This window comes from Petaurus breviceps, unplaced genomic scaffold (genome assembly GCF_028583685.1).
Source record: "Petaurus breviceps papuanus isolate PSGF00001 unplaced genomic scaffold, PetGlider_PUasm1.0 181, whole genome shotgun sequence".
Taxonomy (NCBI): domain Eukaryota; kingdom Metazoa; phylum Chordata; class Mammalia; order Diprotodontia; family Petauridae; genus Petaurus; species Petaurus breviceps.
Genome location: NW_027185784.1, coordinates 21,906,353 through 21,931,343, shown reverse-complemented (window position 1 = coordinate 21,931,343; position 24,991 = coordinate 21,906,353). Strand labels below are relative to the sequence as shown.

General features: G+C 38.4%; 1 protein-coding gene and 1 pseudogene across 1 annotated transcript in view; one reads left to right on the top strand and one right to left on the bottom strand.

The window, feature by feature from the left end:
- Positions 1–24,991, bottom strand: part of AKR1D1 (aldo-keto reductase family 1 member D1) — a 136,834-nt gene that overhangs the window by 10,537 nt on the left and 101,306 nt on the right. Inside the window, exons 4-8 of the mRNA XM_069087307.1 lie at positions 24,074–24,151; positions 13,311–13,433; positions 12,495–12,604; positions 2,517–2,682; positions 803–885 (exon numbers count right to left, since the gene is read on the bottom strand). Coding sequence (XP_068943408.1) covers positions 803–885; positions 2,517–2,682; positions 12,495–12,604; positions 13,311–13,433; positions 24,074–24,151 — 560 coding nt within the window. The remainder of the gene's footprint in view (positions 1–802; positions 886–2,516; positions 2,683–12,494; positions 12,605–13,310; positions 13,434–24,073; positions 24,152–24,991) is intronic.
- On the top strand, positions 16,475–17,299 carry LOC138160358 (cyclic AMP-dependent transcription factor ATF-5 pseudogene; annotated as a pseudogene).

The window sequence follows — 24,991 nt, the reverse complement described above, 5'->3', positions numbered from 1 at the left end:
TTCCTTCCTTCCTTCCTTCCTTCCTTCCTTCCTTCCTTCCTTCCTTCTTTCCTTCCTTCCTTCCTTCTCCCCTTCCTTCCTTCTTTCTTTCCTCCCTTCTCCTCTTCTTTCCTTTCCTTTTTCTTTCCCATTCTCCATCTCTCCCTTTCTTCCTTCCTGTGGGTGAGGGGTAGTAAGAAGGAAGAAGGTAAAAAAGATAAAAAAAAGAATGCTTGATGATTGAAAAAAAAGTTTTAAAATATTACCTCATATGAGAGTCCTTTCGTGTCTCTCTTAATGGTAGTGCCTTCCCTCTATTGCATATTTCCACGTTATCTTGTATTTACATTGTACACAGTTATTTACATATTATCTCTGTCAGACTATGAGCTGCTGGGTCTCAGGGATTGGGTTTTTTGTTTTTTTTTTGCCTTTCTCTGTATCCCTAACTCTTAGCACAACCTGGAACTTAGTAGGTACCTAATAAGTATATGTTGACTTTATTTGGATTCATGTTTATTGACATTTGTTTATATTAAAATTTTTTTAATTATTTAAAAAAGAGATTATGTATTTCATTTTACAGATGAAGAAACTGAGGCCCAGAGAGTTTAGGTGACTTCCCCAAGGTCAAATAGCTGATTTATGGCAGAACCAAGATTAGAACTCACATGTTCTGAGTCCTAAACCAATGCTCTATTACCTCAATACTGTTTGCACAGTTAGTTCTCTCATGCAGGCTGTATCTGTGTGGTTTATGAAAGAGAACCTAGGGTCAAGGGCTGAGTCTCCTAAATCCAATGACACCTGATAGAGAACTTACATGTCCAAGGTCACAAAGCGAATATTTTTATTCAAGGCTTTAATGTTATTCATTTCTTCATCAGTGAGTGAGAAGTCAAAAATCTGAGACAAAGAAAATAGGAAAGATTGAGATAATTCCAGGAGCATCACAATAACACTGAAACTTTTAGGTAGAATGACGATTGACAATACAAAACAATGATTGGCTAATACCATAAATTCTTATAGATCTAAAGGTCCCCTAGAGAGCTAAGTATAATCTGTTTTAAGTTAGTTCCCAAGAAATCAATATTTTGAAGATCCAATAGGAAAGTTTATGGAAATTCTAGTCCAGGGTGGTCTTTTTGCCTTTCCTGTGTTGCTTCCAGCTCTAGTGTTCTTCCCTACTCTTTAGGAAGTTGAACAGTATGGAAAGTCATATTGTTGTATGTTGTTGTATTGGCAAATTTTTAACAATCAGCTCTTCCCTCTACCTCAATGACAAACTTTTAAGTTTATTTGCATTATTAACATTTTCTCCATCACTTTCTTAAGTCTGGATGATTAACAAAAAGACAAATCCAGTCCTGATTTATAGTACTTGCTTATTTCCCACTGAAAATTTAACAATTTGCTCTTGAAAACCAGTATGAGCTGGCTTTAGCATACCTCTGAAATCTATCTAAATCTCAGTCAAGCATTTGATTGACTCAGTCTTCAAGATTGGTGAAGACACAGGATCAGCAGTTTTTCAGGAACATGGTTTGCATTTTGTAGCTTTTATATTTAAAGGCAAAATGCTGCCTAATATTTACAAGAGGGAAGAACAATGGGCAAAGTTGTAAATTATCCTTCTGCCTTCCTTTCAGTTAAAAAAGCTAATTGTTCATTGGCTAAGATGTTGTATTTGGATCAGAGGCTTTTAATATCTTTGAATTTCATATGATGAAATCAAGCTAAGCAAAAACATTTCAAATGCAAATGCCCTCAATTAAACAACCTACGGATTTAACTTTGAAACAGAACTGTGAATTAAATGATTAGTTATGAATTTAATTGATTTCTAATTTTAATCATAGACATTACCTAGTATTTGGTCTTTAGCTAAGCTATTAACATAACAAGGGTGATTCGCTAACTCTTAGCTCTTACTTGATTGGTTCAATTTTCTCATTCTGAAATCATAGCATAGTCATTTAATCTGGCTAATTCTTTACTTTTTGTTTTTCCTGCAAAAAAAGAAGCTGGCATTGGTTATCAGTAGCTAACACTAAAACAGATTCAGGTGGTTGAAATCTGGATGATGTCCAAGTCTCATTAATATCTGCCTCTGCCCACACTAAATATTTTTTTAAAATCCAGATATACTAACAATTAGAAAAGTTAAGTGGTAAAAGTTTTAAATTTTTTCCCATTCTCAATTAACAAGTGAAAATTTTCCTCTTCTCATTTAACAAGCAATGCCAAGAGATGACAGAAGAAGAAAACAGGAAAAATAATGGAACTGGATAATTCACTGAGTTAGAAATTCAGTCCCTGAATAATTGATCAGTGGCTATAATTTAGTCAGATTAAATCTAGACACAGGGAAGTGACTGTAGGTAAGGGGTCAGTAAGAAAACAAAAAAAGAGGCTACTGCTGCTTGAGTACTGGGGATTCATCTCATCGCCATTGTTATTTGCAGCCTCTAGATAAGAGGCAGTGCCCATTATATTGATACATTCTTATGCAGTTCTACAAACTAGTCTCTTACCTGGAAGTTTTCGGTTATCCTTTTTGCATTAAAACTTTTGGGAATGACAACAATGCCTCGTTGGATATTGAAACGTAGAGAGATTTGTCCTGGTGATTTATGGTATTTTTTACCTAAGGAGAGCAGCAAAGGGTCTTCCAGCAAGGGAGGACAATATGTGTTCACCCTTTAAACAAGAACAGAACATGTATGATATTTGGATGAAGTAATAAAATCGATCTTCCCCCTCTCCGACCTGATGGTCTACAAAGATAATCCACATTAACTAAAGTCAGATTTTCCTGAGTACAGGGTAGGACCTCAATAAATGCTTACTGATCTGCTCATTGCTTCTTTGTGAAGGTCAAGTTCACAGAGCTATCTGGGTCTCTTCTACCTTGTCTTCCATCTTGAAGGGAGGTGATTCTTATATAGCTTTCTTCTGTAACTTTGATAGATGAGGTAGGAGCTTTTGAGCTTTTGAAATTTTTGGACATAGTGCAGAAATTTCTAGTTATTTGTCTTAACTCATTAACTTTTATTTAGTTTCTATTATTAAAATAAATACACAAGTTTCCAAAGCATTTATGAGGTAATAAATCAAATGATAATGTTTGTAAAGTACACAGTGCCTGGCACATAGTAAACACTTTAAAATGTTTCTTTTCTTTCTTCTTTCCAATATGGTATAGTAGGCACAATAATGAGTTTGTAGTCAAGAAGACCTATATTCAAATCCTCACTCTGATACTTACTAGCTGTGTGATCTTTGTTAAATCACTTAATTTTTATATGCCACAGGCAACAATTAGGACTGAGCTACTAAGTCACAGATGGGTGGTCATCTGTATTGGTAAAGGGATTTCCTACACTGGGAAGTGCTTCACCCTGAGACCTCAGATCTATATTGTATGGATGTGTGTATGTATGTATGTATGTGCAGATAGAAGGGAATGTATACGTAGACACAAACATACACACACATACATATATGTGTGTATATCTGCTCAAATTGAGTATATATCTTTATCTATCTATTCATGTATAGATCTAAAAAACTTTAAAAAAAAGACACAAATCTAGAAGTTGATAACATTCTTCAGTTCCTTTCAAAAGGAGAGGGTGGATAGGAACACTTTGTCATCATACATCAACCTAAACAGCACCATTAATTTCCTGTAATAATTTTTTTCTGCAAAGAACTTCATTGCAAAGCATTCTTGCTGGTGGTAACTTTATCTTCTGGTGGATGGTTTGACACCTTGAATACCAAACTGTCTCTGGAACTTATTCTGCTGGCAACAGGGAATAACTGAAGACTACAGCTATTGTTTTAGCAAGGGAATTATTTCATCAGACATGTTTTTTTTTCAAATGCTTTATTAACTTCTGATTTACATAATTAATTTCTGCCAGATTTTGAGTTACAAATTTTCTCCCCATTTTTCCCCTACCCACCACCCCAGAAAAGCAGTCTCACAGGCTCTCCATCCAGTCCCCTCCTCCAATCTGCTCTCTCCCATATCTTCTCCCATACTCCCTTAGACTTTTTCAGTAGGGCATGGTAGATCTCTATGCCCCAGTGCCTGTATATCTTCTTTCCCAATTACATGTAAGATAGTATTAATAATAGTATATATATAATTTTAAACATTTGATTTTAAATCTTTGAATTCCAGATTCATTCCCTTCCTCCCTTGTCACTCACACTTACTGGGAAGATAAGCAGTTCAGTATAGGTTGTACATGTGTAGCTAATGCAAAACATTAACATAGAAGATATATTGTAAAAGACTAACTATATTTCCCTCCCTCTTATCCCACCACCCACTTGTTCTATTCTCTACTTTGATCCCATCCCTTTTCAAAAGTGAGCGCTTCCAACTTCACTTCCCCCACCCCCCAGCCTACCCTCCCTTCTATCATTCCCCCTCTCATCCCCTTCTCCCCCTATTCTCCTGGAGGGTGAGATACCCTATTTAGTGTGTATTTAATTTCCTCCTCGAGCCAAATTCAGTGAGAATAAGGTTGACCCATACCCTTTTGCCTCCCTATTCTTCCCCTCCATTGTAACCCTTTTCCCTTGTCTCTTCTTTATGAGATAGTTTACCCCATTCTGTCTCTCTCCATCTCCTCTCATTATAATACTCTCTCACCTCTTAATTTCACCTTTTAAGTATCATCCCTTCCTATTAAATTGGTCCTGTGCCCTCTATCTATGTATACCTGTAAGCATATATACACAATTCACATATGTATTCATATGCCCGTATACCCTCCAATATAGACATATATATACACATACATACATAAATATATATATATATATATATATATATATTCCCTTCAACTATTTTCATACTGAGAAAAGTTTCATCAGTTACAATTATTGTTTTTCCATGAAGTAATGTTAATAGTTCAATTTTCATCAGTGGCTTATGATTTCTTTTCCCTGTTTACCTTCTCAAGCTTCTCTTGCTTCTTGTATCTGGATGTCAAATTTTCTATTCAACTCTGGTTTTTTCATTAAGAATGCTTGAAAGTCCTCTATTTCACTGAATGACCATATTTTCCCCTGAAAGATGATACTCAGTTTTGCTGGGTAGGTGATTCTTGGTTTTAATCCCAGCTCCTCTGCCCTCCGGAATATCCTATTCCAGGCCCTTTGATCCCTCAGTGTAGAAGCTGCCAGATCCTGTGTTATCCTGATTGTATTTCCACAATATTGAAATTGTTTCTTCCTGGCTGCTTGTAATATTCTCTCCTTGATCTGGGAATTCCAGAACCTGGCTATAATATTCCTAGGAGTTTTCTTTTGGGAATCTTCTTCAGGAGGTGATCGGTGGAATCTTTCAACCTCTATTTTGTCTTCTGGTTCTAGAACATCAGAGCAATTTTCCTTGAGAATTTCTTGGAGGATGATTTCTAGGTTCTTTCCCTGATCATGGCTTTAAGGTAGACCAATAATTTTTAAATTATCTCTCCTGGATCTATTTTCCAGGTCAGTGGTTTTTCCCGTGAGATATTTCACATTGCCTTCTATTCTTTCATTTGTTTGGATCTGTTTAACAGCATCTTGATTTCTCTTAAAATCACTAGCTTCCCTTTCCTCCAATCTAAATCCGAGGGAAAGATTCAACTCATTGAGCTTTTGAGATTCTTTTTCCATCTGGCAAATTTGGCTTTTCAAGGCATTCCTCTCCTCATTGCCTTTTTGAGCCTCTTTTGCCAATTGAGTTAGTCTATTTTTTAAGGTGTTATTTTCCTCAGTCAGGCTGTTGACTCATTTCATAATTTTCTTGCATCATTCTCATTTCTCTTCCCAATTTTTCCTCCACTTCCCTTATCTGCTTCTTAAGGTCCTTTGTGGCCTCTAACCAGCTTGTATTTTCCTTTGAAGCTTTTGGTGCAGGAGTTCTGACTTCACTGTCTTCCTCCTTTGTTTTGCTCCTTTTTGTCCCCAAAATAGGAGTCTAATGTTGGAGTCTTCTGTTTGTTTTGTTTCCTTTGTCTGGTCATGTCGCCCCTCAGTCACCTGACCCCTGGCCTTTTTGCCACAGTAGGACTCTGCCACCAGACAGGGGAGCTTTCGTCCCAAACGCTGGGGTTTTCTCAGCTGTCGGAGGTATTAGTTGGATGCCCTCTCTGAGGCTTCCACATGCTCTGGCAAGTTGGTCATGAACCCCAGAACCTCCACCCTAGACTGCAATCCAGATCCAAGAAGGTTAAAGCAAAAGCGATTACCTCTCAGACTGGTTGCTTGGTCCCCTTACACTCTGCAGGCAAGGAGCTGAAGCTGCCACGTGGCGCTGGCTGTTCTGGGCATTTCAATGGCTTCTAGCCCTTGGGGCAGAAGCCGATGCATTCCCGACTTCTGGTCCTGAAGTCCACAATGCACTGACCTCTCTCTTTGTCCTTAGCATCTTTGTGTTGATAAATCTGGAAACGGCCACACCTACTGGTGATCTGGAGTCCCTCTAGCTGGCAGCTGATCAGGCCCGCCCTGGGACTAAAACCTCTGGCTCATGTGGGCCTGGGCTTGGCTCCCAGAGTGCTGAGCTGGCCAATTCCTGCCGGCCTCCCGGAGTGTCCTCGGTGGGAGGTTAGCTTCTCTGTGTCATTTTGTGGGTTCTGCAGCTTCAAAGTTTGTTTAGAGTCCCCTTTTTACATGGATTTGGGAAGGTAGAGGCCAGAGCCAGGCAGGGGTCCTGCTTCTACTCTGCCATCTTGACTGTGCCCCCCAGACTTCTTTGATGGTAATGTTGGAGTAGGGAGAGAGGCTGTAGGAAGTATAATATTGGCTTCAAGCTTGGAACATTTTCTTTTTTTAATGTAAAATAGTCAACATTTTTTTGACCAAAATAGCAAAAGTATATTTTGAGTAATCTTGATTTAAAATAACCACTAGATAACTATGATTAGCTTTGATTAATTTAGGAGTTGACTTTCCAAGCATTCTACTTTTCCTCTTTCCTTGCCTTTAGGCTTATTACTTCTACTAAAATTGACCATTATAAAACAAAAGTGAAATTTTGCTATTCCTTGAAGCTCTAATTTAAGGTCAAGCTTTTATTTATCATATGTTTCCACTTAACATAGCCAATTAAGAATTAACTGCTGTTTTTGTTCATTTGTTCCAGTCATGTCTGACTTTTTGTGTCCCCATTTGAAGTTTTCTTGGCAAAGATACTGGAGTGGTTTGCCATTTCCTTCTCCAGTTCATTTTATGGATGAGGAAACTGAGGCAAACAGGGTTAAATGACTTGCTCAGGGTCACACAGCTAGTAAGTGTCTGAGGCCAGATTTGAACTCATGAAGATGAGTCTTTCCTGACTCCAGGCCCAGTACTCTGTCTGTCCACTGCCCCACCTCCAAAAATTGACAAAAGAGAGGTAAACATAATTCAGATTTGAATTCTCAGAAACAACAGGATATGACATTAGATATTAATTCCTTCATTATATAATTATGGCATACTATTTTCTTTACTGTATAGGTATTGTTAAACAAAGTGGGATACTGAGATTAAGAAACTTCTAAGAACATTCTGAGTTACACCATTTAAAATGAAAATACATATTTGTTAAAGAAAAATAACACCATATTCCTGGAATCATTGTCAACATAAAAACACTTAGAAACTTACAAAAAATAAATTTTCTTTTTCTCCTTTTTGGCCTTGATATACAATTTCCCTTTGGAGGAACACATTATCTCTGAAACCATAAATTTTTTTTTAATTTGACCTATTTAAGTTCTTGACCACATTTCCTTCAATATCTGACCAATTCATGAATAAATTTCAAGTGGTGAGGTGCCAGAAAGTTGTCTTTGTTTTAAGCTCTGAATACAGTGAAGAAAATTATAGTTTTTTTTTCAAGAAACTTAAATGAAGATTCCTCCTCTTCTAAAATTATAGCCAATGGCATCAATTCAAGTTGCTTTTTCTTATTTCTTTTATCCTTTCAATTTGTGGAAGATATTCCTCATCATTAATAAGTCCAACATCATGTAAGGCATGTAGAAAATATTTTTTGAGTTCCAGTATATCATTAAGCTTCTTAAAATAATAGAGGAAAATTTCTTTATCACAGCATATTTGCTCAAAATGAGAATTCTGTTCCTCTATTTTTTAATAAACACACATCTGAGCAATGTTTGTCAGGAAACTGCTCAAGAAGTTTTTTTGAGGAATATCTTTTCTCAGATCTACACTCTGAAGAACATCTATGGGATGACCTTCATGGATAGAATGGTAAGGCAGTGACCACAAACCAGTATTTGGTTTAATAGTAAACATTTAATGGTTGTCTCTAGTCATCAGTATAGATGACAATATCTGCATGGTCATCTTGCTGGTATTTTTCAATAAATAGCTCTCAGAGCAAACATGATAGGCAAAACTTAACTACCAGGTAGGGGAATTATGACAGTGATTCTGTGATTAGACCGCTGAGGTGGAATTCTTATGGGTTTCTATATATAAAAGTTACCAGATCCCTGAAGAATATTTTGTAGACGATTTTTGCAAAATGTATTGGAGCATGTTAGTATTCAAGGATCTTTAAGTATATTATAACAAATGGAGTGTGTTAATTCATTCTCAAAGTTATGTATTTACTAAGCTTTAGAAAGATTACTTTAGCAGCTAAGAAGAGAATGAATTGGGGTGGCCAGGTAGCACAGCGAGTAAGAGCATCGGCTCCAGTGTTGGGATGACCTGGGGATCAAATCTGGGCTCAGACACTTAGCACCCACACAGAAACACCTGACCGTGTAACCTTGAGCAAGTTACTTAACCCTGATTGCTTTTTAAAAAAGAGAATGAATTGTAGTGAGGGGGGAATCAAGGTAGGAAGACCAACCAGCAGGCTATTGCAACAGTGTAGACCAGGCTAACTCTGTCTTCACTTGGCTCTCTTCCTTCCCAGTAGGCTACACTTGGCTCTCTTCCTTCCCAGTTCCCCATAAGGACACTGGGAGGTCACGGACTACTCCTGCTCAAGGCTCACACTTGTGCCTTGCTCCTGCCCTTGTTATCTTTCTAAGCCCATCTCCAGCCTGGGGTCAGGGTATCCCACTTTCATAAGAGTCTTCTCATTGGCAGAGAGAATGATGCCTTGATGTTGCATATCTGTGAGAGGAACAGAATAAGCAAGAGAACTTTGGAGAGGAGAGATATCTTTTTAAATTCTTGCTTCAAGACATAGACATATATAGTTCTAGAATCCCTTTGGGGAGAGATTTTGGAAGAGAGAAAACAGACTTTGGAAGAAAGACATGTATGGTAAAGTCGATTCCTCAACAGCTCCCTGAATTCCAAGTTGCCTCCTTAGAAACTGGGCAATTTTCACCTGGGTATGATTTAGGTCTCTTTTGCTTAAGCTGAGATAGGTTACTTCCACCAAGAGAGCTCATTCACATAAATACATAGGTATTTTCTAGTATACTATAATCTGTAGGACTTCCTTGATTTCTGTTTTCCATCTGCTTGGATAAATGGATTTACTTACTACTCACAATTTGTGATGGTCTTTTGTGAAAGCAGAACTTGATGGGAAGAAGTCAAACCTGAATATATAAGTTTGGATTACTCCTCTTTCTTTAAGGGATTTCCTTTAAGGACCAGGAAAGAGACTTGGACCTAAAAAAGTATTCCCTTAGAGGAGAAGTATTTAGGAGGCAGACTTAATTCTTGTCTGATATTCCCTTTTCTCAGAGGAAAACAGAAAGGCTAGCCTTTGTAGCCCTTTCAGAAGAAAGGACTCCTCTCTAAACAGGACAAAGCTTTCCTTGGAGAGATATGGGCAAGATTCCTGACATATCTATTCATTCCTTTCTGTGAACCAAATTTAGACAACCTATGTGGTTGACATACACATAACCTACATGGGCAACAAACCTACACCCACACACCCCCTCTACAAGAACACAGACTGATTAGGAAGTTATGACAGTTTTTAGATCATTTATAAAACATGAACTTAACTGCTAGAATTCTAAATGTGAAAACTTTGTCTAATTTCTAGTAAATTGACATAGAATGATTGAACCATATCCATGTATACATCCTTCTAATAAATGAAACAATACGACAATGGAGTTACAATTGATTGGTAGAATGGGTCACAGACTCTCTTCAGAGAGAAAAACGAAGGAATATGAAGAGTTGGTTTCATCATGCATCCAGAGGTAATAAGTAACATAATTTTATGGGACAACTAGTCTTCATGTCTTAAAGTATTAATGATGAGACAGGTGGTATAATATAGAGTGCTGGACTTGGAGTCAAGAAGATCTGATTTCAACTCTTGCCCAAGACACTCACTAGCTGAAAGATCCTAGACAAATCATGTAATTTCTGTTTGTGTCAGTTTCCTCATTTGTAAGATGAAGGGATTGTGTTTTATGGCCTTTAAACCCTAGATCAGCAATATATATTTAAGAATCATTGGACTTCCTGAAAGCCATGACCAAAAAAAGAGCCAGGATATTCTATTTTAAAAATCATGAAGGAAAAAAACTTGTCAGATATATTAGAAGATGAGTGTGAAGAGAAAAATAGAAAGAATACAATAGTCATTTCCTGAAAGAAATCACCAGATGAAAACTCCCAGGAACATTATAGTCAAAGTCTAGAACTTCCAGGGCAAAGAAAATAAAAATGAACCAGCCAAAAATAAAGAATTCAAATAAAGGATAATATAAGATTTGATAGTTACCAATATAAAAGAGCAGAAACATGGTATGATACATTCCAAAAGACAGAAGACTTAAGTTTATAACCAAAAATAACTTATCCAAACAAACAGTATAATTCTACACAGGAAAAAAAATGGATGTTCAATGAAATATAAGACTTCATGATAAAATAATCAGAGTTGAGTAGAAATTTGACAATATAAACATTTGAGTCAAGAGCATAAGAAGGTAAACACAAATGAGCATTTGGAAAGGTTTTCATAAAGATTTTTAATAGGGAGTGTATGATACAAGGGCTCCTTTAGAACCATAAAGTCATCAGGGTTCATAGAGGGATTCAAGTAAAACAGAAGGCCTAGGAGTGGTTTTATTATATTTTTATGATATTGAAAGCAGAAAGGAAAGGGAAAGATAGAGGGATACATTAGGTAAAAAAAAAGACAGGAGGGAGGATAGGGCAACTTACATCACAGAATCAGAGATAATGAGCAAAAGTCTATTCAAATGTGGAAGAAGTGGGGGGCCAGGGAGGACAGGATCACTTGGATCTTACTTTCATCTGAATTGGTCAAAATTAGGTAGAACACATATACATACATAAACAGTTTGTAATAGAAATACATTTGATTCCACAGGTAAACAGAAAGCAACAGGAAAGAGGAGAATAAAAGAGAGGATAGATTCAGGAAAGGATTAGTCATTAGGAAAAGAAATCCTTAGCAAGGAGGGGACAATCATAAAGAATGATTTAAAACTAAAATTAAAAGTAAGAATCTGTGATAAAGATGGGGTAGGGAGTAAAGAGAAGAAAAAAGAATAAAGGAATAGTATAGAGAGGAAGACACAGTTAATGATTATAATTGTGAATGTGAATGAGATGTATTCACCCACAAAATGGAAGAGGATAGTGGAATGGATTAGAAAGCAGAATCTAATAATATGTTATTTAAAAGAAACACACTTGAAACAGTGTTAAAATAAGGAGATTAGCAAAATGTATTATGCCTCAGCTGAATACACAAAAAAGCAGGTGTAGCAATTATGATTTCAGTCAAGGCAATAGGAAAAATAGACTTTAGTTAAAGGAAATAAAAAGGGAAATGGAATTTTGCTAAAAGGTACCCTACATAGTGAATTAGATTCAATTTCTCTCTCTCTGTCTTTCTCTCTATTACATATGTGTGTGTGTATACCAAATGTCATACCACCAATACCCACGAAAAAGAGGGAGCCTGGCTTCTAATGAGATACTTTAGGTTCATTTTCTCATGTTCTTTGGCATTTTACACTCTGAATCAAGGGGAAAATTACTTGGAGTTTAGGTTTTGGCTCATGTCTGGTGTCTCCACAAAGCAGGAAGTAGAAAGATAGTTCATGGACAACATCAACAAGATATGAAACAGCTATTTATTTCCCTTGCCAAAGGAAATACCAAACAAAAACTCACATATGCCTTGACAGGAAAACTTAAAGAAGAAACAGTAATCATTTATATAATTTTAAAAAACAAGAATAATAGCTTTTACAATGAGTGGCATGCTGGACCAGCTTGTAATGGCTAAACAAAGCTGATTCTTAAATTTCCAGGATTTTTTTGAGCCAGTTTTAAAAGAAGGCACAGTTCAGTATTCTCCTGCATTGGTAAGGTTATTTGTTGCTTAAAAAAATAATTGGTGCCAACCACAGCAGATTGTATTTCCAATACATTACTGTTTACTTAACCCTGACCCTAACTCTCCGATTCTAACCCTAACCCTAAATTCTAACCCCATACCTGATATGAAACATGTTACTTACCATAATGGGTCTCTACAGGTCCCTAAAGGGCTGTGTGCCACAATGACAATGTCATGGCTTTGACAAAATTGCAAGAGCTTTGTCTGGGTGAAATATGGATGACATTCAACCTGAATGGAAGAAGTATAAAGCTGAATGAACAATTAAAACCTAGAATATTGAACTAATTGATATTCTTTTTTTTTTAAGCAATTGGGGTTAAGTAACTTGCTCAAGTTTACATGGCCAGTTATTTCTGGGTGTGGTGCTAAGTATCTGAGCCCAGATTTAATCCCCAGGTCATCCCGACACTGTAGCCGGTGCTCTTACTCACTGAGCCACCTGGCCACCCCTAAGCAATTGGGGTTAAGTAACTTGCTCAAGGTTACATGGTCAGGTGTTTCTGGGTGGGTGCTAAGTGTCTGAGCCTGGGATTCGATCCCCAGGTCATCCCGACACTGGAGCCAGTGCTCTTACTCGCTGTGCTACCTGGCCGCCCCTAACTAATTGATATTCTACATTGGCATAAAAGAAAAGAAGATACTGTTGACCATATTGATAATCTAAATGGCTCCCAAGGCAATAGTTGGTAGTCTTCTCTTTACCTTTTTCCAACATATGTGATTCTTTACATTCTGTAAAGTTGGTAGGGAGAGGAAGCTGTGATACTAGGCTTAGAGAAACCTTGGACTTGTGAACCTTCCCACCTCCTCCCTCCTTGCCCATAGTGGATTCTCATAGATTCCAGTCCACATCTCTTTCTAATAGACCCATAGGTATTGGTTTCTTCCCACCAAAAACATTTTTGTTGTTGTAATGCACAGTAGGAAGCTGTACCTGGTTGCAGACTGGCTTATATTTGAGTCCTGGTTTATTCAGAATGAGCTCCAGCTGTCTGTGGTTGAAATTAGACACTCCAAGGGACTTCACTAAGTTAGCATCTTTGCATGCTTCCAGAGCCTGTGCCAAAAACATAACAGTATCATAGATTTAGATTGGAAGGGGCCTTAGATATCATTTGGTCCAAACCTTCCATTTTGGGGAACTTGATGCCCAAAGACATAGCTATAACCAGCAATTTCTTTACCCATGGCAAATGGTGGTGTGGAAAAGTGCTGGAAAAATGGTGGTGTTGATTCACCTAGAATACTGCTGAAAACAGAGGAAGTAGTTATGGGAAGAGGATGCTATTGCTTCTATTGATATCACAGAGGGAGGACTCTTAGGGGAGGAAACATTTTCAAAGATAATGTTATTGGCATTCTCTGAATTCCCCATTCAGAGGCAAAACTCTAGGTGCATTACCATAGCTATACTTCTGCCAAAGAGTGGTAGTGACTTGTCCAATATCACAGAAGTAATAAGTAGAAAAGGTAGCTATGTGGCATAATGGATAGAGTACTGGACCTGAAGTCAGGAAGACTCATCTTCCCAAGTTCAAATCTAACCTCAGATAATTACTAGCTGTGTGTGATCCTAGGTAAGTCATTTAACCTTGTTTATCTCAGTTTCCTTATTTGTAAAAATGAGCTAGAGAAGGACATGGCAAACATTACAGCATCTTCACCAAGAAAACTCCAAATGTGTTCAGGAAAAGTTGGACATGACTGCAAATCATCCCTTCTCTTCACCTATCCCAGCTCCTTTTCTCCCTTATCACAGACTATAAACCTCACCCCTACTGAACAAAAAGGACCCTAATTGCTGTCACCCAATTTATTTTCTGAAAGAAAGCAAATTAATAGAGGAAAAGAAAACATTTTCCCCCTTAGGAATTAAAAAAATGGGAGAGAGAATTTCTTTATAGACAAATTGAGAGAATAGACTTTCTGGAAGTTTGGGTTCTTCTTTCTTGTAATCAAGTAATTTTCTCTCTTGACAGAAACCCTGGTCTGTACTTTAGAAAGCTATCTTAAACAAAATCTTAATCTTTGAAATTTATTTTGAGCAAGATGATAGAAAGAGTATTTCAATATAGGTCAGTTCTTTAAAGTCTATGATAATTATATTTTCAGGATCACTCACAAAGAAGTCTCCTAATTATTGAAATAAAACAGAGAAAACCCTTGTGACAGAAATGAGAGCAACTTTAGCCTGATGGTACCAGATATCTTAGCAAAGGCCTTGAAGCAGAAATTCCGTTCTTTCTCCTCATTTTTGTCCATGGAAATTTATTGAATCACTTTTCCTGATCTGAACTAAATAAGAAAAGACACTAACTGTTTCTTCTCTCTCTAAAAAGAAATGAAAATAAGTATTTAGTATTTTTGCTCTACTATGCAACCTCTAGAGTGATTGATATAGATATTGACTGAGGGGAGCAAACAAATGAGACTACTTTGGACAAGTGGTATGTATGTATGTGTGTTTGTGTGTGTGTATGTGTGAGTGCTTACAATTTACCACTTTGTAACTTCCCAGCTACAAGTCTGAGGTCTTTCTAGAATTTATTTCTTAAAGAATCTAGCCCACTTTTCCTAGAACATCTTTAATATTATTTTAATTTTTCCCAGTTATATGTTTAAAAATTTTTTAGCATTCATTTTTTTAAAGCAATTGGGGTTAAATAACTTGCTCAAGGTTACATGGCCAGTTATTTTGTGTGGGTGCCAAGTATCTGAGGCTGGAAGCGATCCTGGGTCTCCCGACACCAGGGCCAGTGCTCTTACTCACTATGCCACCTGGCCTCCCCCAAATCTTACTTTTTTGTTTTTGCTTTTTGGAGGGAGGAGGGCAGGACATTGGGGTTAAGTGACTTGACCAAGGTCACACAGCTAGTAAGTATAAGGATCTGAGGCTAGATTTGAACTCTTGTCCTACTGACTCCAGGGCCAGTGCTCTATTCACTGTGGCATCTAGCTGCCCCTTAGCATTCATTTTTTTTTTTGCCTTTTGGGGGGCAATTGGGGTTAAGTAACTTGCCCAAGGTTACATGGCTAGTTTTTTTGTGTGGGTGTTAAGTGTCTGAGGCCGGAACCAAACTTGGGTCCTCCTGACTCCGGGACCGGCACTTTACTCACTGCGCCACCTAGCCGCCCCCCCTTAGCATTCATTTTTACAAGGTTTTGTCTTCTAAATTTTTCTCCCTCTCTCCTTCCCCTCCCTTCTTCTGTAAATAGTAGACAATTTGATATAGTTTATATATGAGCTATCAAGTAAAAATATTTCCATATTAGTCACAGTTTTGAGAAAAGAAACATATCAAGAGGAAAAATAAAGCCATGAGAAAGAATAAAGTGAAAAAAATATACTTCAATCTGCCTTAAGAGTCCATCAGTTCTTTAACTGGATATGTGTAGCATTTTCCTTCACAAGTCCTTTGGACTTGTCTTGGATCCTTGTGTTGCTGAGAAGAGCTGATTCGTGCATAGCTGATCATCACACAGTGTTGCTGATACTGTGTACAATGTTTTCCTGGTTCTTCTCATTTCACTTTGTATCAGTTTATACAAGTCATTGCAGGTTTTTCTGAAATCTGTCTTTTCATCATTTCTTATTGCACAATAGTATTCCTTTACATTCATATACCACTGCTTTTTCAGTCACTTCTCAACTGATGGATAGCCTCTCAATTTCCAATATTTTGCCACCACAGAAAGGGCTGCTATAAATATTTTTCACATGTAGGTTCCTTTCCATTTTTTATAATCTCTTTGGGATACAGACCTAGTAGTGGTTTTGCTGGATCAAAGGGTATGCATAATTTTATAGCCCTTTGGGTATAGTTCCAAATTGCTCTCCAGAATGTGGACCAGTTCATAACTCCATCAACAATGCATTAGTCTTCCAATTTTTCCATATTTTCTTCAGAATTTATAATTTTCCTTTTTTGTCATATTAGCCAATCTGAAAGGTGTGAAGTGGTACCTCAGAGTTGTTTTAATTTGCATTTTTTAAATCAAAAGTAGTTTAGAGCACTTCTTCATATGCTTATAGATAGCTTTGATTTCTTCATCTGAAAACTTCCTATTCATATCCTTTGATCATTTATCAATTGGGGAATGGCATATATATATATATATATATATATATATTTAAAAGCAATTGGGATTGCCCTGGGGGCAGCCCTGGAGGGGGTGTTTCCCGGGGGGAGTGAGCCCATGGCAGGTGATGGCTTCTCAGACTGGATGACTGAGTGGGTGGACTTTACTGCCCTGCTCCCCCTGGAACCCCCAGCGCCCCTTGGGGCCCTCCCGCCACCATCTCCATCTCCTTCCCCTCCCGACCTCGAGGCCATGGCCTCCCTGCTGAAGAAGGAGCTGGAGCAGATGAAGGACTTCTTTCTGGATGCCCCTCTCCCACCCCCCTCCCCAGTGCCTGTGCCCCTTCCTCTGCCCTGCTTTGACCTCCCCCAGGCCCCTATGGATACCTTTGATCTGCTGACCTTTTACTGCAGTGGGGAGCCTGGGTGGGGTGAGGGGGAAGGTGGGGAGGTCTTCTGAGCCCCCCTGCCCACCCCATCTGTCCCCCAACCAGCCCCTTACCCTGTGCCCCCTTCTTGGGGAGATCACAAACAGAAAAAACATGACCAGAACAAGTCAGCTGCACTCAGGTACCACCAGAGGAAATAGGCTGAGGGGGAGGCCCTGGAGGGTGAGTGCCAGAGCCTGGAAGCATGCAATCAGGAGCTGCAGGAGCGGGCAGAGTCAGTGGAGAAGGAGATCCAGTACGTGAAGGACCTGCTCATTGAGGTGTACAAGGCCCAAAGCCAGAGGCTGAGGAGCACTTAGCACATGGAGGCTATCCTGGCTGCTCTCCCAGCCCTGGCCTCCTTCCCTCCCTCCCAGGGGGGATGGGCAGGGCGAGGACTGGGCCTTGCAAGTGAGGGACCCCCTCCCCCCTCCAAGCTTCTTCCACCTTGCTGTAAACATGCCTTGGTCAAGGGGTGGGCACTGACCTCAGGAACAAAGTTAAGGGGAAGCTTCCCCTCTAAGCCTGGGGCTCTAAAACAGCTCTCAGGCCACATCTGAAGATTAGGCCACAGGGGCAGGGGCTAGTTGGGCAAGGGGTGATGGTGGTGGGTACTGGCTGGGAGATGAGGGCCTGGCGCTTCGTAACTAATAAAGGAACAGACTGTCCTGTGGGGGGGGGGGGAAGCAATTGGGGCTAAGTAACTTGCCCAAGGTTACATGGCCAGTTTTTTTGTGCGGATGTTAAGTATCTGAGGGCAGAATCGATCCCGGGTCCTCCTGACTCTGGGGCTGGTGTTCTTACTCACTGCACCACCTAGCCACCCCAAATGGCTTATATTTTTGTAAATTTGACTCAGTTCTCTATATATTTGAGAAATGAGACCTTTATAAGAGATACTTGCTGTAAAGATTGTTTCCCATCTAGGATTTATTCCAGGAATGCAAGGATGGTTTAATATTAGGAAAACCATCACTATCAACAATAAAACTAGCAAAAACTACATGATTATATCAATAGATGCAGAAAAGTCTTTTGACAAAATACAACATCCATTCCTAATTTTAAAAAAACACAAGGAAGTATATGAATAAATGGAGCCTTCCTTAAAATAATAGGTAGCATCTATTTAAAGCCATCAGTGAGTATTATATGTAATGGGGAGAAGCTAGAAGCATTTCCAATAAGATCAGGGGTGAAACAAGGATGTCCACTATCACTCCTCTTATTCAATCTGGTATTAGAAATGTTAGCAGTAGCAATTAGAGAAGAAAAAGAAATCAAAGGAATCAAATTAGGCAAAGGAGAGACCAAGCTATCACTCTCTGCAGATGATATGATGATATAGAGAATCCTAGAGAATCAAGTAAAAAACTACTTGAGACAGTAAATAAACTTGGCAAAGTTGCAGAATATAAAATAAACCCACATAAATCCTCGGCATTCCTGTATATTTCTAATTAAATTCAACAGCAAGAGATAGAAAGAGAAATCTCATTTAAAGTTACTGTAGACATTATAAAATATTTGGGCATCTACCTGCCAAAACAAACCCAAGACCTATATGAGCACAACTACAAAACACTTTTCACACAAATAAAGTCAGATCTAAGTAATTGGAAAGATATCAATTGCTCATGGCTGGGTCGAGCTAATATAATAAAAATGACAATTTTACCTAAATTAAATTATATCTTTAGTGCTATACCAATCAGTTTACCAAAAAACTACCTTATAGAGCTAGAAAAAGTAGTAATAAAATTCATTTGGAAGAACAAAAGTCCAGAATATCAAGGGAATTAATGAAAAGAAATGCTATGGATGGTGGACTAGCTATACCAGATTTTAATCTGTACTATAAAGCAGCAGTCTTCAAAACTACTTAGTACTAGCTGAGGAATAGAGTAGTGGATCAATAGATTGGGTACACGAGACTCAGCAGTCAATGACTATAGTAATCTACTGTTTGATAAACCCAAAGACTCCAGTTTTTGGGATAAGAACTAACTATTTGACAAAAACTGCTGGGAAAACTGGAATGTAGTATGGAAAAAACTGGGCATAGACCATTATCTAACACCACATACCAAAATAAAATCTAAATGGATGCATGATCTAGGTATAAAGGCTGATACTGTAAGCAATCTGGGAAAGCAAGAAATAGTTTACCTATCAGATTTGTGGAGAGGGGAAGACTTTATGACCAAACAAGAATTAGAGGGCATTATAAAATGCAAAATGGATAATTTTCATTACATTAAATTGAAAAGCTTCTGTATAAACAAAGCCAATGTAACCAGGATTAGGAGGGAAGTGGAAAATTGGGAAAGAATTTTTATAACCTATGTCACTGATAAAGGACTCATTTCTAAAACACAGAGAATTGAGTCAAATCTATAAGAATACAAGTCATTCCCCAATTGATAAATGGTCAAAGGATATGAACAGGCTGTTTTCAGAGGAAGAAATTAAATATATTTATAAGCATATGAAAAAATGCTCTAAATCACTATTGATTAGAGAAATGCAAATCAATACAACTCTGAGGTACCACATCTCACCAGTCCAATTGGCTAAGATGACAAAATAGGAAAATTACAAATGCTGGAGAGGATGTGTACAAATTGGAATGCTAATGCATTGCTGGTGGGGTTATGAACTGATCCAACCATTCTGGAGAGCAATCTGGAATTATGCCCAAAGGGCTATAAATAATTTCATACCCTTTGACCCAGCAATACCACTTCTAGGATTGTATCCCAAAGAGATCATAGAAGTGGTGAAAAGACCCATATGTACAAAAATATTCATAGCAGCTCTTTTCGTGGTAGCAAAGAATTGGAAATTAAGGGGGTGCCCATCAATTGGGGAATGGCTGAACAAGTTGTGATATATGCATGTTATGGAATACTATTGTGCTATAAGAAACGAGGAGCAGATGGACTTCATATTTACCTAGAGAGGCTTATACGAACTGATGCTGAATGAGTAGAGCCAGGAGGAATTTGTACACAATTACAGATACAACATATGTGTGATGACCAACTTTGATAAACTGGACTCTTCTCAGCAGTTCAGAATCATAAGTCAACCCCAAAAGACTCATGGTGGAGAGTGATGTTTACATCCATAGAAAAAACTGAGTTTGAATCCAGATTGAAGCAAACTACCTGTTCTTTTTCTTTTTCTTGGTTGGTTTTGTTTCCTCTTTCCCATTCTTCATTCCATCTGATACAATCCTTCTTTATAACCTGACTAATGCCTAATGTGAAAGTATTTGCAGATACTATACTTGATTGTATGCCTCCATGGCGGGGGGAGGGAGGGAGAGAGAGAAAATTTGAAACTCAAGGAATTGTGGTAATGAATCTTGTAAACTAAAAGTAAACAAATTAATAAAGACCAAAAAAAAAAGATTGTTTCCCATCTCTCTGCTTTCCTTCTAATCTTGGCTGCATTGGTTTTGTTTGTACAAAAGTCTTTTAATTTAACATAATTAAAATGAACTATTTTATATTTTGTAATGCTCTCTATCTATGTTTGGGCATTAATTTTTCCTTCCACATATATATGACAGGTAGACTATTCTTTGCTCTTCTAGTTTGTGTATGGTGTCACCCTTTATGTCTAAATCGTGTCAAAATCCATCATAATTAATTTTTTCTAATCTATTTACCTCTTTAGCTTCTTTTTGTTTCTTTTTGGTTGGATTTATCAAGTTCTGAGAGGGGACAGTTGAGATCCCCCACTAATATAGTTTTCCTGTCTATTTCTTCTTGTAACTCACTTAACTTCTTTACAAATTTGGATGCTATGCCACTTGGTGCACATATGTTTGGCACTGATATTGCTGGGAGCCAAGATGGCAGAGTAAAATCAGGAACTTGCTTGAGCTTCCCCTCCAACTATCTCCAATATCTGTAAAAAATTACTCTATACAAATTTTAGAGCTACAGAATCCACAAAGTGACAGAGAAACAAATCTCCCACTGAAGGCAGCCTGGAAGGTCAACAGGAAGTGTCTATCGCACCAAGCTGGGAGTGGAGCAGAGTCCTGCATGAGCTGCGCCAGCCCAGACTCATCAGAGAAGACTTCAGGAGAGTGAATCACTCACTGGCAGCTGTGGAAGTTTCCAGATTTCTCAACCCATAAATGCCAAAGAAAAGTAAAAGATCAGTGGGAAACTGTTGGAACTGAATGAGAGAAGAGCACAGTCAGGCCCCTGTCGCTGGGGTGGCAGAGGTGGTGGTGGTTGCAGCTACTGCTGTGTGGCTACCTCCTGAGCTCCAGGCCTACAGATCATAGGGGACCCAAGTGACGGTTCAGAGGGTAACTGCTCTTGCTTTGACCTGCTTTGGATGTCCAAGACACAGTCTTGGGTGGCAGTTCTGGGGTGAGGAGTGCTAGTGTGGTAGAGCTTATGGCACCTATCTAGAGGGTGCACTCCTCATAGGTCTGACAACAGCTGTGCAAAACCCCAGAAATTTGGGACAATACACTTTCCACTCTGGAAGCAGAGTTCTATTGTGGCAAAGAGATCAAAAGTCATGTAAATGGTATTGATATTGTTTCATTGCCTGTGGTACCTTTTAGTAAGATGTCATTTCCTTCCTTATTACTTTTAATTAGGTCTATTTTTGCTGTTACTTTGTCTGAGATCAGGATTGCTACCCCTGCTTTTTTTTACTTCAGCTGAAGCACAATAGATTCTGCTCCATCCCCTTGCCTTTACTCTGTGTGTGTTTCTGTGCTTCAAGAGAGTTTCTTGTAAACAACATATTGTAAGATTCTAGTTTTTGATCCATTCTGCTATGCACTTCTGTTTTATGGGAGAGTTCATCCCCTTTATTTTACAGTTATGATTACCACCTGTGTATTTCCCTCCATCCTATTCTTCCATCTGTCTGTCCTCTTCTTTCACCCTTTCCCTCCTCACCAGTACTTTGCTTCTGTCTGCCACCTCCCCTTATCTGCCCTCCTTTTTGTCAGTAACCCCCCCTCCTTCACTTGATCTCCTCCCCTCTTATTTCCTGTCAGGTAAGATAGATTTCTATATTCAAATGATTGTGTATATGATTCCCTTTTTGAGTCAATACTGATGAGAGTAAGATTCAAATGATGCTTGTGTCCCAATCTCCCATCTTCCCCTCCCCAGTAATAATTACTCCTGTAATTTCATGCCTCTTCATGTGAAATAATTTACCTCATTCTACTTTTCCATCCTTCTGTACCCAATATACTCCTCTATCATCCCTTAATTTTTTTATAGCATTCCCTCAAATTTGCCTCCTACCTGTACTGTCTATGTATGTTCTTCTAGCTATACTATTAGTGACACAATTTTTAAGAATCATAAGTATCATCTTCCTGTGTAGGGATATTAATACTTTAGTTCTATTATATCCCTTATGTTTTCTTTTCCCTTTTTACCTGTTTGTGTTTCTCTTTGGTCTTGATATTGGAGACCAAATTTTTAGTTTAGCTCTGGTTTTCTCCTTATGAAAGTTTGAAATCCTTCTATTTCATTGAATGACTTTTCCCCCTTGTTATATTATGCTTAATTTTGCTGGGTAAGTGATTCTTGGTTGTAGTCATAACTCCTATCTTTTGGAATATCATGTTCCATGACCTCCCATCCTTTAATGCTGAAAATGCTGAGTCCCACATAATCCTGACTGTGACTCCATGATAGTTGAATCGTTTCCTTCTGGCTACTTATAGTATTTTTTCCTTGACCTGATAGTTCTGAAATTTGGTGACAATATTCTTTGGAGTTTTTATTTTCCTGAGGTGATTGGTAGAGTCTTTCAATGTCTATTTTGCCATTTGGTTGCACAACATCAGGGCAGTTTTCCTTATAATTTCTTGAAAGATGCTGTCCAGGCCCTCCTTTTGATTACATCGTTTAGATAGTCCAATGATTCTGATATTGTCTCTCCTGGAACTATTTTCCAGGTGAGTTGTTTTTCCAATTTTCTTCCATTTTTTTTCATTCTTTTGAATTTTATTGATTCTTCATGTCTCATAGAGTCATTAACTTCCACTTGCCAAATTCTAACTTTTAAGGTGTTGTCCTCAATTAGCTTTCATACTTTCTTTTCTGTCTGGGCAACTGTGCTCTTTAATGAATTGGTTTTTTTTTTCAGTGGATTTTTGTATATCTTTTTCCATTTGGCCAATTCTAATTTTTAAGCAGTTTTCCAAGCTGTTGACTCTTTCTTCACAATTTTCTTGCACCACTCTCATTTTTTCCCCCATTTTTTCTTCTACCTCTCTAAATAATTTTTAAACTCCTTTTTGAGCTCTTCCATGAGTTTTTTTCTGGACTTGAGACCACTTCCCATTTTTGTTTGGGGTTTTGCCCATAGGAATTTTGACATTGTTGTCTTCTTCTGAGTTTGTGTCTTGGTCTTCTCTGTCACCATAATAACTTTCTATGGTCAGATCCTTTTTTTGTTCTTTTTTGCTCATTTTTTTCTTTTTGGTCCTTCCCCCTTCTTTTAGATTTGAGCTCTGCACCCAGGGTAGAAGGGGCACTCTCTCAGGCTTTTTTGTGCCAATGGCTGCAGGCCCTGGCTGTTTACCTTGCATTGTGATGATCTTGCCCTGAGGGAACCCCTGTGTCTGGTGCTGTGCTGAATGGGTGAGGTGAGGGGTAGTTGGCCCTACTGGAGGCTGAAGTGTTCTGGAGTTTATCTGGTGCTGAGCTGGGGTCCTAGTGGTGGTGTCTGGCATGTGCTGAAGCCTGGTGGGGTGTTTCTGCATTTCCCTGGGATGACACTGAAGCATGTGGATATCTGGCTGCTGGAGGATACCTGTTTGCCCCAGGCTGTGTTCCCTGAACATCTTTAAACATTTCACTGTGCTTTCTCCCTTTAATTCTGGGCCACCCATGTCAATACCACTTCGAGTTAGTCTGTTTCATCCAAATTAATGTCTCCTAGACCCTATCTATGCATCTTGGGAAGAAGGCCACAGTGAAAAACCAAAGTATAAGCAAAGTTCATAAAAGTCTGTTTACACAGAGCAAACAGGTATTAAAAATCCCCCATAGCAGTTGCTCCACACTGCTCTGTCAGTATCAGCCAGAGCAAATCCAACACATCTTGCTTCCCACTAATAATCCCCCAAATTCAAAGAGAAAAGAAAGAGAGGGGTTTAAGTAATGAGGAGAAGTGTTCAGTCTTACCTCCCAGGTGTCACACAGGTTTATGTCATAGTACAACCATTTTTTATTTTCATCCAGAGGCAATAAGGCATCTCCAGGCTGGAGGGGGAGAGAGAAATTAAGCTCTTTGTTACTCATGTATTGATATAGGAATCAGACAATTTAAATTAATATATCATGAGATTTTAGAGTTGTAAACTGTATAGACTAGGCTTAGAAAAGACTTTATACACCAAAATCAATGTTCTGTCACCTGATCTATCCTCTCTCTCCAATCTGTCAGATCCTCTTCAAAGGCAGATCTTCTAAGCTCTGACCTTATCATTCCACCCCACTCCACCTTCAAGACACTTAAGTAGCTCCTAGATGCCTTGAGGAAAAAATATATGTCTTTATTTGAGGACTTCTACTTCCTCTTCCACAATCTAGCTATCTGGATTCAACCTATCTCTCTTTTTAATTTTTTAATTTTTGCTTTTTGGAGGGCAATTGCGGTTAAGTGACTTGCCCAAGGTCACAAGCTAGTTTTTGTGTTAAGTGTCTGAGGTCATATTTGAACTCAGGTCCTCCTGACTCCAGGGCCAGTGCTCTATTCACTGTGCCACCTAGCTGCCCCGTGTCTTTATTTATTCATTCATTCATTCATTCATTCACCCATTTATTTATTTATTTATTTACCTATTCACTCATTTATTTATTTATTTATTCATTCATTCATTCATTCATTTATTTATTTGTTTATCTTTAAGTAATTGGGGTTAAATAACTTGCTCAAGGTTACATGGCCATTTATTTCTGGTTGTGGTGCTAAGTATCTGAGCCCAGATTTGATCCCTAGGTCATCCCAACACTGGGGCCGGTGCTCTTACTCGCTGAGCCACCTGGCCACCCCTAAGCAATTGGGGTTAAGTAACTTGCTCAGGTTACATGGTCAGGTGT